Here is a 14,443-nt window from a genome sequence, read left to right on the forward strand (position 1 = left end):
TATAGAATGTGCATTTCCAAATCCTATTCATTTTACTTTTTAGTATTGCATGTCGGAGTTCACAGAAAGTAGCAGGCCTGATTTAATAAATTTTATGACCAGTGTATTAGGCTCTCAACTTTGTTATAAATTTCTGTCCGAATATTATGCTTGAGTTGTGGATGGCTCAAAGTATTTGGCCAACCTCGTGGATAGCCAACCGCGGCCCTACTTTGGACCATGTTTGGCTCTCGAGTACTGGGTGCAGACTAATTTCGTACCATTTGTCGATTGTTATAAAGTCTGGCCGACTATTAATCAGTGTAATATGGAGTACCACCCATGCCCGACCTTTAGGCATGCGTTGTCTAGCCGAGAATGTATACTGGCTGCAGAGCTCTGCCCAGTCAGGTACCGACGCCAATTTCTCCGTCGACCAATTTCGCTTGGATATGTACAGTACGCGCAATATGTGATTTAGCACCGTTACATGGTAGCACGTACGATATATAACTTCAGGCACAGGGAAAATGTTGGTGGTTATAACGTAGCTTCAGCGGCGTGCAGGTCGAATCAATTGGTGACGAGGCACAGGTATGGAATTCAAATAAAATAGACATACAGAACTAACGACTGTATAATGTGAAATTCACGAGGCTCTGCCGCTCTGCATGCACGGCATGCTCACAGTACATAGAACGCTTTCGTGAAAAAAGTTGTGTAAGGATCGAAAAAAAAAAGAAGGATCGAGTCAGATTAACTCTATGGTTTAAACTGCCTGCGCATCGAGGTGTTAAACCGAGCGAAGCACCGTTGCAGAAATGAGTATGTATACACTCCCTCTGTTGCGGTCAGACGAGTACAGCATTTCACTCGTGCTCTTTTCGTAACAGATAGCGGCGTTAAGCTCGACTAGCCATGCACGACTTGCGACATAAAAAAATAAAAGCGACCTTGGAGAACGCGCAGTCGTTAAGACAGGTTTTTAAACTACTGCGCCCTCGTGGGAACAACCATGGCGCTGGGCAGCACCAACCTCTGGACCGTACACAGTTTATATTACTCCACTTTGTGCCCCTCCTCTACTTGCCCTCTCTTCTATCTGTCCTCCTCGCTTTTCTCTGTCTACCCTTTCCCCAGTCATCCGGAGCGCGCCGCCGCTGGCACCGCCTGCCTCCGCCAGCGCAGAGAGCGTCTGGAGCGTCTGCCCCCGTCTGGCGTCGGGACCATCTGTCGGCGCATCTGTGTTGTGTTTTGGTTGTGCTTGTCAGCGGGACTCGGCTGGCGAAGAGCGCGTTCCCACGTGTGCTTTCGCACTGCTGCTGGTGCGGCGGCAGTTTTCACCCACGCTTCCCGTGTCGTCGCGTCGTCCAGCTGTGGCAATGATGCGTGCGGCAGCGGGGTTCGGCTGGAGCGCGGCCGACGCCGAAGCGGCGACGACGACGTCGCTGCAGTGCGCTGGCGGCCGTCGCGGCGGCGGCGGCGCCGGATCGTCGGCATCGACGGCTTCTTCGCAGCAGCAACAGCGCGACGCTGACCAGCGGGCCAAGGCGATGCTTCGCGAGGCCGTCGACGCTGTGGTGGAGAGCTTCGCCCGGGGCCCCCAGGGCTGCAGCCGAGGTAGGCCAACGCGATCACGCCGCCGCCGCCCCTGACCCACTCGCCATAAAGGGGTCGTTCGTCTCGGCCGGCGGCCCAGGGAGGGTCGTCGGCCGTCGCGCGGGCCGAGACCGGTTATTCGGGTGGCAGCGCTCGCGCACGTGCTGAGACGCGTTCTTCAGCTGAGTTCGCCAACAAGAGCGACGGTCGACGATCCTTTTCTGTCCGACTCATCCGCGGCATCGCAGTGCAGTACACTGCCCGTCTGTGCCGAGGCTCATGCACGCATCTCTCCGGGTTGGCGCTGGTCACGCTAGAGGACTGAATTCTGTCATTTCATTCACGACACTTCACAGCTCGCTTAGCTGCGCGTTGGAAAGCGATTCACATTATATATAATTGGTTCACAAGAATGGAAAGGCGCAGTATCTGTCACACTTGCTTTGTGGACACCTGAACCGCGCCGTAAGGGAAGGGAGGAAGGTGGGAGTGAAAGTGGAAAGAAAGAAAGGGGAGATGTAGTGGAGGGCTACGGAGTAATTTCAACCATCTGGGGATCTTTAACGTGCTCTGACATCGCAGAGCACACGGACGCCACTTCATTTCGCCTCCATTGAAACACAGCTGCCGTGGTCGGGATCGAACCCGGGAACTCTGGCACAGTAGTCGGGCGTTGCATGTTTCGCTCTTTTATCTGGCTACGACAGGGTGCGGGAGCACTTCGATCGATACATCATTTATATGCTGTAACGCTTGGTATTGCTACTTGTGAAACCATCGCTATGGAACACAGTATCTTAACTTCAAGGGTTGAAAATGAATTCCAGTTTTGAAATTTTCTGTGTGCTGCTGTAAGAAGATAGACATTTGTGCACTCTCTTCATGCCTACCTACCTGAACCATGCCCACAGTGCACTGCTAAGTTTGATGCCAACTTTTGTCTCCGATGCTTTAAATTATAAGCAGCTGGAACTTGAGGTACAAGCTGAGCCCTGTGGTCAGAGCATGCTGGATAGGAATCAGTTTGTTAAAACGAAATGTTACTATATGCTGCTGGCTAAACTTGGAGGAAGGACTATAGCTAAAGCATTTATATGCCTTCGACAGAATTTGCGATCAACACTAGAGAGACATCCCACCTGGTGGACTCTGGCTTCATACACCTGTCGTGACTGTGGTAGTTCTCTATTGTCACTCTAGACCTCGGTTATCAGCCAGTACATCAGATTAAAAAACAAACAATATAAATGACGACCTTGCCAGTCATTAAGGTACAGAAGAAAGCCTTTGCAGACTTAACCGGTAATTGGTAGAACATGGCACAGTCATTATTGTTAGCAGCTAGCAAAAGCCTCACTTGGCATTCATATATGTGCATGCATGCTAATTAATGTTGAATAAGTGTACTCTAATTCAGACAACAGCAAGAAGCTACCAAGAATGTAGTCCATGGCAATTTTTTTTTCTGCTTTCAGGCAGGGGATGCACTCTAGAATGTCACCACTGGAGCTAGGGGGCTAAACAGAATTTGAACTCTATACATGCAGGGGAAGGACTACAAAAATTATGCGTAAACTAGTAAATGGCTAATAAAACGTGTGACGGCAAATTTAAGCAGGAGCACAAGTTCATTAATGGCAAGATTTGCCTAGGATTTAGGTTTCCACCTGGTGAAGAAACAGTCTAGTTTCATGTCTTCTGTCACAAATGTATGCAAGTGCTTCAAAATGCAAGTAATAAGTTGGTTCCTAGCCTATGTATTGTTTGTGTTATTCCTTGTTTATTCTCTCGACCTGCATGTAAACAATTGAGTTGAGTTGAAAGTCCTTTATTAAATAGGAAGGCTCATGGCCATGGATGGGAGTAACGGGGAGTAAGCAGAACCTTAAGTGTTTGCACAGGTCGTCACTCAAATCACATTGCTCTGACCAGGCCATTAAGGGAGCCATACTTAGCAAATATTTTTTGTGTGTTAGCGTCAGTTCCTAGAAGGGAACTGTAGTTCAGGCGGTAGGGTTCTATCTCAGAGCGTCCAGTAGAAAAAGCAGGGCAATCCCAGAGTAGGTGAGGCTTTCTTTTATTTTCCCTATCCTTAAACCTGGCAAAAACCCTCGACTTTTTAGTGATCTGTGCCAATCGCCCTGACTTCACATCTCTGTAAACTCATCGAGCGCCTGCTGCATACCCGAATCAGTCACTACATTGAATACGTCAGTCCTGGATTTCATCCTCCAGCCCAGGCCAGCTTCTGCCCTAACCTCGGGACTCATGACTGTCTTTGGCTTTTGTGAAGAGTTCTGAATAAAGCTCATCGTAAAGCTCTGCCTAACTATCTCCTGGCTGTCGATATACACAAATCGTTTGACAACGTTTGCCAGAAGGTTATTCTGGAGGAACTGGCTAAACTCTCCTAGTAAACAATTAAAATACATTTTAGCATTGCCAATAGGTTCAGTAGCTACAGGTGTAGTTTATCTTCACTTGTTATTTAACCTCCACTCTTTTCCTTCAAAAATTCACGTTGTAAAAAAAAAAAAAAAACGTTAGAGGACCTTAGCTAAGCTGCTTGTCAAATTGCTAGGAAGAGCTTTTCTAGTCCTAGCATTTCTTATGTTTTATGCAAAAGGATGTTGCATAATGAATGGAAAGACATTCACTAGCATATAGGACACTCGTACGTAGTGAAGTTATGTCTTGGAGCTTCTTCATGTCAATGCAAGAGCTTTCCTTGGTGGCCTCAGCCTCTTTCTGATCAATGTCAACATAGGTATTGTTCTGCTCAACTCGTCACTAGCGAAGTATTAAGAAAGGAGTGAGTTTTTAATAACAGGGAGTTACCTAACCTGAAGCTGTAGTTTCAACTACTAGACCTCTCTTTACATAGAGCCCCAACTTTAGGGCTGATTGAAGTTATGTATGTTACTAGATCTCTCTTTACATAGAGCCCCATCTTTAGGGCTGATTGAAGTTGTGTATGTTACTAGACCTCTCTTTACATAGAGCCCCAACTTTAGGACTGATTGAAGTTGTGTATGTTATCCAAAGATTGGGATCGTTTGGAAATACTCATTCTAACTGTTTTATTTACCTGTCATGATGTGGGGCACTACGGAATTGCTGTTTTCCACTTTTTTTTTTATAGATTGCAGAAGTGATACACTATTCTTGAACTATCATTGTTTGCATTTTTGTTAACCATTTAGTTGGCTATTGTCACGAATACAAGCTCGCAGCCATCATAAGGAGTAAATGCACCATTAAAATGAATGATTAATGCAGCAATTAAAACTTTTGGCAGTGCATTTTTCTTATTAGGAAACAGACAGTAGTGATGTGGTGCCATCAAAAATCACTCCTCGAGATCCACCACATTTAAAAACATTATTTTGCCGACAAAACTCCCAAGTCCACATTACTTTCAAGGTGTAAATAAACATTCTTTTTTCATCTTCTTCAAAAGGTTTTTTTTTTCTAAATGCCTATTTTTAGAAGAAAACTAGCACTAAGTGAGGGCCATACTACTGGTAGAAAATAATCACGAAAAGTTCGGCAAAGGAATCAAAAGCCAACAGATTTAAATTGATGGAATTGGTACACCAGAACCTTGCACACTGTCACATACCACATTTGTGTCATGTTGCTTGCGCAAATTTAGATTGAGTAGTTTGGTAGTCTGTGCAGATGTTTGGTTGTGTTTTTAGGTTTACGGGAGTTAAACATGAATATTGTTGTTCTGGTGCACTCATGAAGATTCCATCCACAAGCAGTTTCACTTCTCTTGCCGGCCTCTATTATTTGGTTACTGGGGATCATTAGAGCAAAACATATTCCTCACATTTGATGTCTGGTTAATCGAAGCATCACAAGGGCACTCATTACAAGCAGTGGCTGTGCGGGAAGAGCAGGGGTACTGAAGTCAGTTCCTGATTAAAGCCTTCCACGAGGGAAATATTTTTAATTTGCAGAGAATTTTCAGTTTTGAAGCTAATAGATGCCAGCCCTCTACTTTACTAAGAATTACTTCTTTTGGGACAGAGGTTTCCATGAAGTAATGGACAATAGAAGCTTTTGCATTTCTTACTTCACGCTAACAGCATGGGAAAGATTGTTTGAAACATGCTCGAAGTGAAGCAGCACATATCATTCTTCAAGCAGCTCATCTCAGTTTCTACTGTATGGGAAATGAGACTTGGAAAAGGGGGTCATGATGAAGTTCAGTTCAGTTCAGTCGTGTCTGACTCTTCGTGACCCTATAGACCATGTCACGCCACGCTTTCCAGTCTCTCACTATCTTCCTAACATCACATAACTTCATCTGCAGTGCCTCGAGGATGCCATCTAACCATCGCGTTCGCTGCCTACCCCTTCTTCGGCGACCCTCAGTGCTGACCACCAAAATTGGAGGAGTTCTGCATTGTTGCTGCAGCCCTGTTACCTTTGTCTTTTTAGTTTGGATGTGGTTGGTGATTGACGGCACTTGCCTGGTTGATTGTCGTGAATCTTGTTGGTGCCAAGCCCTACATGTTCAATGTACAGTATGGTCCATTGTTAAGGGGAACGTGCGGTCTCATGGCTTAAACCCTTCGCAAAGCACTGCCGCCTACAACTGGCAAGAATGGGTGCCATCATTTGCATGCTGGGGAAGAGCAGCAAGCCGTGCTTATTTTGCATGCACCTTGTGCGATTGTTTGCCACTAGCTCTCTTGGCAGTGCTTTGTAAAGCATGGCAGCCACGCAGTCTCATGTTCCCTTTAACAGTGGACTGTTCTGTACATTTCGGCAGCACACTGAGTGAAGCACTTAGAAACAGTTTGGTGTGAGAAGGCGTTTGGAAACATTGAGAGAGGCATCGGCATAATCCTGTGACCTGCCTTTTTCATTTTTGAATGCACGGCACTGTCTCTGGTGTGGCTTGTGCAAGCAGGTGCCTTGTCCTAATTTTGGTGGTCTTGCTGTGGCTTCCTTGTGATTACACTGCTGTGCTACCTGGTCCTGTGTTTTGAAAAGCCAACATGTGCACATGTCTCCTCCTTGCATTGCCCGCAGTGAACGTGGTGGAGGCTCTGCAGGAATTTTGGCAGATGAAGCGTCCCGGTGAACCGGTGACATACGAGCTGGTTCCTGCCTGCAGCCCGCCCTACGTGTGCTACGTCACGCTGCCCGGTGGCAGCTGCTTCGGAAGCTTCCAGGTGAGTTTTTGCAGATTGCACTCCTCTGTGGTGGTTCATCACATTGCACAGTTTTTTGTGTCCTGTATGCTGTGACTGGCAAGCGTGTGGGTGGGCAGTGTGTGCAGTGGCTTTCACTAATCATTGCTTGTGCAGTAAGTGATGAATGCCAACATATCTAAAATGGTAGTGTGCTTCGGAAGATCAGCCCAGTTTTTCAAAATGTTTTTGATACTAGATTAAATCGAATGCTACTCTCTTTTGCAGTAAACCAGTCAATTTGACTGTTGTTTCTGCGGAGTAATGAAAGGAAACAAGTAATGATTGTACGGCTCCATCTGGCCAGTTTAACATTTTTTGTTTTGCTAGCAAAAGTTCCTTTGTTGCTGAAAATATTGGGTTGTTGCTGAAAATGGAGCACTCTCTTTCCTGTCACTCAGTGCAAACTTGTGATGCCAGGACCAAGAGGAACTCTGTGATTGCATTAGGATGTGAATGGCAGTGTAGCTAGTAGTGTCAGGGGTTTGCACATGGAAAAATGCCTTGAAGTCACTGCAGTTCACCCGGTTAAAGAACCAATGGTGGCGGTACCTGTGTATTTAACTTCTTTTTTTTTTTTCTGCTTTTTAGCATTAAGAAGCTGCCTTCTATGTCAGCAGAATGGGGTAATCTGTTTATGCAGGCACTTCGCAGTATGTCCGAATAACTTTAAGGAACTTGTCCCTGAAAGAAAACTGGTGCCATCTGATACGTATATGCCTGCAACTGTATCATCCCAGTAAGATGGTGCCATCGGGTAGATGTGCTTGTGAGTCGCCATGCTGCTGGGACCATAATGGCGCTCTTTCCTTTCAGAGTATTTTAGGACATGATGAAAAGAACACAGGTAATCACAAGAATGAAAGGCTAACAATGGCGAAACCAAGAAATAAAAAGATGCCCAATACTTCATCCCGTAAAATAAATTAGGCGGGGTTTAACTCTGCTTAAACTGATTGTGATGTGCAAAAGAAGTTTGGCATAGTTTGGTATGATTTTGCTGTCAGTTTAGCATTAAGGGACTTCTAGAGAGTTTGACAAAGTGTTAAACGTCTTTGATTTGGTTTTTGGGAAATGAAAAGCGAAGTTATGTGCTTCACTTGGTGGGTGTTTGAAACTACAATGAACGGCACACAATTTGAGGTACAGATGTAGTTGGTTGGAATCAGCATAGCAAACTATCCTCCAACTTAGCTAGCATATAAACACTCTGTGAGAAGTGAAATGGTATGACATCACCCTGAATGCTGAACAAGGAATGGTTGAGTCACAAATTTGTTACAAAATCGCGTGAGTTTTGTGGTATTGTTTTTGCTCACACATCCTGCTCAAGCCACTCATGAGGAAAGCAAGGCTTTCACTTTAATAACTGGATTGTGCTAAGTCCTTTTCAAGTAACGTGGAGCAGTATTCAGTCCAGATGATGTCACCCAGCTGTCATCACAGCGACAGTTTGGGCACCATGTCAGCACTGTTGGGCCTGACCTCGTTGTCTCTGTCACTTAAAAATAATTAAATTGCCAAAGAAAACACCAGTTCTGCTCTTATTTTCCACCATCATGTATCTCTACTTGGCAGACTGGCTCTTTTAACTCGTCTGTGACACTGGGCAGAAGTCGTCTTGAACATGTTAGGCAGTATCACTGAGGTATATACTACATTATTCAATACTAGTGCTAGAGTGAGTTTATAGAATTCATTGTGCGCTGTAATGCAGAAAGGAACATGTTTACATCACTATTTGTGCCATCTCTGACTGCACACATGCAGCGTCGCAGGTCAGTAATTTTTCAATGTGTACAATGTGCTGAATATTTCAGAAAATGTTTGCATCTGTCAGATGTATTTATCAGATGCATTTTATAATAATGTACTCCTGCCTTGTGAGAATCTCTGCGATAAGGATTAATTGAGCATTTAATTTTTGCTTGAGGCATTTAATACCTGCTCACCTAACATCTTAGAAACTTCAAAGAAGCATCTATCTATTGTTTTCTTAAGTGCATTATTATTGAAAAGCACTAGCCCCCTTTCCTGATCCAGCCTTGAGATTGTACTGCTTCAGTTTATTGATATGCATTTTTCATGCTGTGATTGTGATGTATACTTAGCATGGATTATTCAGCATACATGGTGAGTAAAGTGTGCTTGCCTGATGATTAGACTAATTTTCCTGCTACAGTGATAAGTCACTAATTTCAACGTTTGGTTTATTCAGAGTTATGCTCTGGCTCCATGAGCATCAAGCACATTAAAAAAAATTGTTCCTCTTAAGTTGTACTAGTTTGCAAAATTCTAATGCATTTTTGCTGTCTGTTGATATCGATTGACTCAAGGTCAGCAGAATGTGCACTGGGCTGTTAAAGTAAATACACATAGAAAATAGATAGTAGCATGTTTTAATTAGAGCCAGAAATTGCTCAGCGTAATAGGAACTGCTGAAACATGGAAGGGGTTTTGGTTATTAGATTAGAACATGGATAATTTGTAGCTCTGGAATTTCTGCATTTGTGACAATATATTTTGTTCATGGTTGCATTACTTATCATTGCTTTTACCACAGAAGATGGGTGTAGGCTGTGCACCTTTTTTTATGATTCGTGTGTAATAACATAATTAAATGCGTATACTGCTTTAAAGGTGCAGTGAGAGCTACAAATGAACAGACCATGCCCTGATATCACTCACTATGGGGTGAAATTGATGACATTGGTGACAGTTCCTTTGATAATGTTGTGTATTAATAGACTTCCTCTGGAAGTAGAGATATGAATAAGTTTGAACTGTAGAAGCATGTTACACAGCCTCTTCACTGTAAAACCTACATGTTCGTTCACACATACTTGGTAGATAATTCAGTGCTGTGGCTGCTTGGGGCACATATTTCGACAGGGGTGTATGTGGCTTCTTATCCTGGCCTTGTTCTTTTTTGCAGAACTGTCCAACCAAGGCAGAGGCTCGCCGCAGTGCAGCCAAAATTGCCCTGGTCAACTCGGTCTTCAACGAACACCCAAGCCGGCGCATTTCAGATGAATTTGTTGCCCAAGCAGTGCATGATGCCAAGGCCTCATTTGGCGTGAGTACCGGCTCATTGGCATTAGGTATTTTGGCAGTCACTGGTGCGGTGTAGCAGTTTATACTCGGCCATGACTGAGTTAAGGCTCAATGACTGCGGCCCATTCCATGCAATATTTTGATTGCATAGCGCACACCAGATTTTGGTGCCTGGTGAATATGGCTATTTTGCCAAGGCTCGTTCATGATGTGCATGACTTGCGTGCCCGTCACTCCAGGATAGGTGCTTACAGGAGCCCTGCAATAAATTTTGGTATACACATTTCAGAGTGAATCAGTTTTGTGTTTAGTGTCATAACGCTGTGCATGTTGGAACTGTGTGGTCTGTACACAGTAGGCTCTTCCTGACACAAACTTGGCTGAACCAAATTTTTGGATAGAGTGAACGGTAAGGAAACGTGATTGGTTTTTCATAGACTTAACAGAACATGGTTGACTGCTTGTGAATGGAATTTTATGTGCGTTTCGGTAAAGAAGAACCTTACCAGTGAGTGCTAGCATCGGTGACTCTGTGCCTTATATTTCGAGTGTATATTCGGCACCTTTGAAGCAAGAAAGAGTTTGAGAACTTCTCGGTTTACGAGTGCAATTAAAGGCCCACCACTACAAGCAGTTGTACCGTGCACCTTCACCTCGTGCCTCGCATGTTGCACATTGTCTCTGGCAGACCGAATTGCACCAAGTCTGGAGTGCTTTGAGGCTGAACATGTATCCAAATGAGATTGTCAACAGATTACATAGGTGCCTTGTGTTCTGCCTCCATCAGAATGCAGCCAGGATCAAGTCTGCGTCCATTAGTTCAGCAGTCCAGCACCCTAACCACTGAGTAAATGGGGCATGGCTATTAGAAAAAACATAAAAGAATTTTCTGAGATTTGGTCTCTGACGAATGCTGCAGTTGATAGCAAAGTAACTAGAATTGTGAACAATTTTGAGTCAATAAAACGTTTACAGTGATATGAACAGTGCTGCTTGGGCATGGGGGTCAGTGGTACAGAGTCCGCTTGAACTTATAGAAAGAACAGCTAACAATGACAGTTTGCACAAATACTGGAAAACAGCTAAATTACATTTCTTAGGATAGTAGTGTACAAATATTAAAAAGATACTTTCAAAGCATCACTTGACATTGCTCCTTGTGTTACCCTAGTCGAGAACTACTGCATGTGCGAATTGTGAAGACAATTGGTGAAGGCATTCATTGATTTGAAGTGTTTATACAGCAAACAAAAATTTCTAATCTTGAAGGGTCGAATGCTACTGTCTGTGTCTTCAGTGTCGGTGCTTTCTTCCAATTCGGTTCAACAGATAATACTAGAAGTCTTGAAAATGAATGTGCTCGCATATTGTAGATGTCAGGTAGGTTTTAATCAGTTTCATATTGAATGCCCCCCCCACACACACACACACTTATCTTTCTTCATGAGACGAGGATATCTTCACAAATATTTGCATCCCACTGAGCAATAAACGTGAGGAAGTCCAGTGCGGAGCGACTGATGCAATGTCACCACTGAAGTCGTTTCGTCACACACCTCCGACGCTGCAGCTGCACCTCCTTTAGGTCTGCGTCCAATGCAGACATACCCCCCACACCCTCGTGGTGTTGCCACTATTGCAAATGCTATCCTATATTAAGCACGTGATGCGTCATATCGCAGAGTCACCTGCAATCAGGCTTGTGCACCCGATAGACCTCTCTTCCTGTCTAGTGCCAGGTTCGCACTCTGAGGAAGTAACAATAGAAAAAATGTTTCACCACCACAACTAAGCTTGTTCACTGCATCCGTTTATAAACTTCAGTCATGTTCTTCTCGACTCCTTGTTTTGGGCCAAATATGGCTTTTGCACATTTGACGGACGGCTTGCGCTGAAGGCACGGCCGGCGCGGCCGGCGCAGCAGTGTTTAAGGCGGTGGGGACAGTGCTGCCATCGGCCGATGGTAGCAGTCGTGCCGAAGGTGGATGCCTGGGCAAGAACTAAATCGCGCTTCACGACAGTCTGCATGCTACAGAAAGCATGCTGAGTACACTGATTGGGAATCATGTTAGCAAGCGCGAACAGAGTAATGTATCATTAGCTTATCGGTGCCGGAACAGCAGTAGACGATACGGTGGCCAGTGCCGCTCTGTGATGTCATCAAGCATTTCAACATGTTGATCGTTGCTGGTGGGAGGAGCTTTGCGGTATCAACTTCAGCCACTTATTTCGAAATAAGGAATGCTCCTAGGGTGCTAAAATTTTGGAAATAGAATAAATATGTCCAGTATTATCTGCCACAAGCCAAAACCTGTCATATAGTGGATGACCTGGCATGACCCTTTTAAGTATGGAAAAAAGAGCTCTGTCTTGAAGGGCACAAAAATGGTATTTCTGACGCACCCATTCTCCGAGGGCGCTATTCAAAGTGCACTATTTAATTCTGCTTTTCAGGGCAGTCAAGGCGTCGAGGCATTCCGCTTCATGCTAGAGGCGAACCGCGGCCGCACCATGCTCGAGTTCCAGGAGCTGATGAGTGTCTTCCAGCTGCTGCACTGGAATGGCTCGCTGAAGGCGATGCGCGAACGGCAGTGCTCGCGCCAGGAGGTGCTTGCGCACTACTCACGCCGGCCGCTGGATGATGAGCTTCGCTCCCAAATGGCGCTCGACTGGGCGGCACGCGAGCGACAGCTTGGTACCGGTCGTGTGGCTGCTGAGGCCGCTGCTGCCAGGGCTGAGCTTGAGGCGGCGCGACTTGCGGGCCGCGAGCTGCGCTTTCCCCTGGAGAAGCAGCGCATCCTGGCGCTTGCTGCCCGCATGAGTGCTGATGGCCCGACCGTGAGTCCCTGAGCCCCGCCCTGGCCGCTTTCAGCAGTGTGGGCTGGCAGCCTGCTTCTGAACAGAGGAAGGGCATTGTCATATCGACTCAGCAGTACCATTCCCCTGCTGTGATGCCTTCGATATACGCAGGCTGCCTCATGCTCAGCCGTCAAGGTCTTTCAAGTGCTTCTTTGCTTATACTGCCTATGCTGGCAACTCTGCTGTGAATGCAATTGGGTTGTGATGGGATCGTATTTGGGCACAAATGCGTCGCTCTTGCAGAAGACAGTTCAAGTACAACTAGAGTGCCCATACTCGGACTGCTGCTGCTGCCAACAAACACAAGAAGCCAGTAACTTTGTCACTGCCCATGTATGTCGAACCCACGTGGGCATCGAGGCTTACACTATAGTGCTCAGCAATGACTAGCCACTGAAGTGCCTCATCTTTTTTGAGCTCTGTTGAAAACTCGGTAGTGTTGCACTGCTGGAGTAGAAACTGCAGGTTAGTGACTGAAGCCATTTAAGGAGTTGTTATTGGTCGCTCCTAGCACAATTTTCTCTATTGGTGATGTGGCCATACTGGTGCTGCTGTTGGCAACACATGGGACCAAAGGTAGGCTTTTCCTGCCTCTGCCTTTTTATTTACTTGATAGGGTGGTTGTTTTGACACACTTTGCTCTCCTGTGCTGAGCATGTGGGTGAGGCTTGCCTGCCACCACTGAGGCTTTTTAACATGCAAACTTTTTGTTTGCCAGGTGACCTAAGCTGGGCTCGACAATTTAGTAGAACTGAGCTGCTTAAAGACCAGCTTTATAAATGGGCAAACAATGATATCTCCTTGATGCTTAGGGTATATATGGCTAAATAATTTATCTAGCAGCCTTTGTCGCTAGCTTGCTGCTTTGTGCCAAATTGTATTTTTGCTAGGCGTATCTGAGTGCCATGGAAGATGGTTTATGCCGAGGAAAAAAATACTCATGTGGCTCTCTTTTTTACAATGATTTTATCAGGATATTTTCAGTGCACATAAGCCAAATGAATGCTGAACTTGTGTACCAGTGCACAACTGCCATCAGGCTTTGATCCCTGCATCAAATGGCAAGGAGCTGTCTGTAACAGACTTAAAATTTACCAGACAGGCATAAAGACTTCATTGTAGATGTTTAGTGTATTCGTCTGGTCCACTTTTTATTGTTTCGGGCTGTTTTGCTCTTACCTTTGAATGTTGTGTCTTGATTGATACTCACTGCCTAAGAAAGAATACTCAAAAGAAAAAGGGAAATAAGTGCAAGAAAAAGAATACTCGTGATTGTTGAAGCTTGATCAACATTTGTTTGTTTCAGGGCAGGCTTGCCACTTCCTGTGCCAATTAGAATTCTGCTGAATGCTGGGTTGATTGCATGCAGCATTTTGCTGCTGATTGGAAGTAGATCTGCTTGTATGTGGCTATTGTAATCTGTGCACACCTTATGCGTAGATGGCCGTGCACACTTTTGGGGCCTGGCAGTCTTGGATGAGTACTGACACAAAACCATTTCAGCGGACTGTGTGGGACCGAGTTCCTGCATATCTCTGAGGACACTTCTAGGCAATAATGGAGGGAGCTTAGCATATCTGAATTTTTTCATTCGAACACTAAAAAATTGCCTTAAAAACGTGTTTGAGATTATTAAGTACTCTGTATGATATCCGCGATGTTCTGTGACATTAGGAGAGGAGTTTTATCAGATATTGGCTGCTTTTGGTGGCATATTTATGGCACTGGCATTTCAATGAAGTGGC

The 14,443-nt window shown here is 45.1% G+C and overlaps 1 protein-coding gene across 1 annotated transcript; it reads left to right on the forward strand.

Moving 5' to 3' along the window:
• The first annotated feature begins 1,152 nt into the window (after positions 1 to 1,152).
• LOC146181513 (protein limb expression 1 homolog) lies at positions 1,153 to 13,966 on the forward strand. Its single transcript, XM_084576574.1, has 4 exons — positions 1,153 to 1,599; positions 6,625 to 6,767; positions 9,721 to 9,861; positions 12,294 to 13,966. The coding sequence occupies exons 1-4, from the start codon at positions 1,362 to 1,364 to the stop codon at positions 12,687 to 12,689; spliced, it is 918 nt and encodes a 305-aa protein (XP_084432700.1). The 5' UTR covers positions 1,153 to 1,361; the 3' UTR covers positions 12,690 to 13,966.
• The last annotated feature ends 477 nt before the right edge of the window (positions 13,967 to 14,443 follow it).

The sequence above is a fragment of the Amblyomma maculatum genome, chromosome 8, assembly GCF_055883805.1.
Source record: "Amblyomma maculatum isolate TAMU_Amacu chromosome 8, ASM5588380v1, whole genome shotgun sequence".
In the NCBI taxonomy this organism is placed as follows: Eukaryota; Metazoa; Arthropoda; class Arachnida; order Ixodida; family Ixodidae; genus Amblyomma; species Amblyomma maculatum.

Coding starts and splice junctions, on each gene's coding strand:
- LOC146181513 (XM_084576574.1), top strand. CDS start 1,362: ATGATGCGTGCGGCAGCGGGGTTCGGCTGGAGCGCGGCCGACGCCGAA. Junction 6,768..9,720: donor GCTGCTTCGGAAGCTTCCAG/GTGAGTTTTTGC, acceptor TCTTTTTTGCAG/AACTGTCCAACCAAGGCAGA. Junction 9,862..12,293: donor ATGCCAAGGCCTCATTTGGC/GTGAGTACCGGC, acceptor TCTGCTTTTCAG/GGCAGTCAAGGCGTCGAGGC.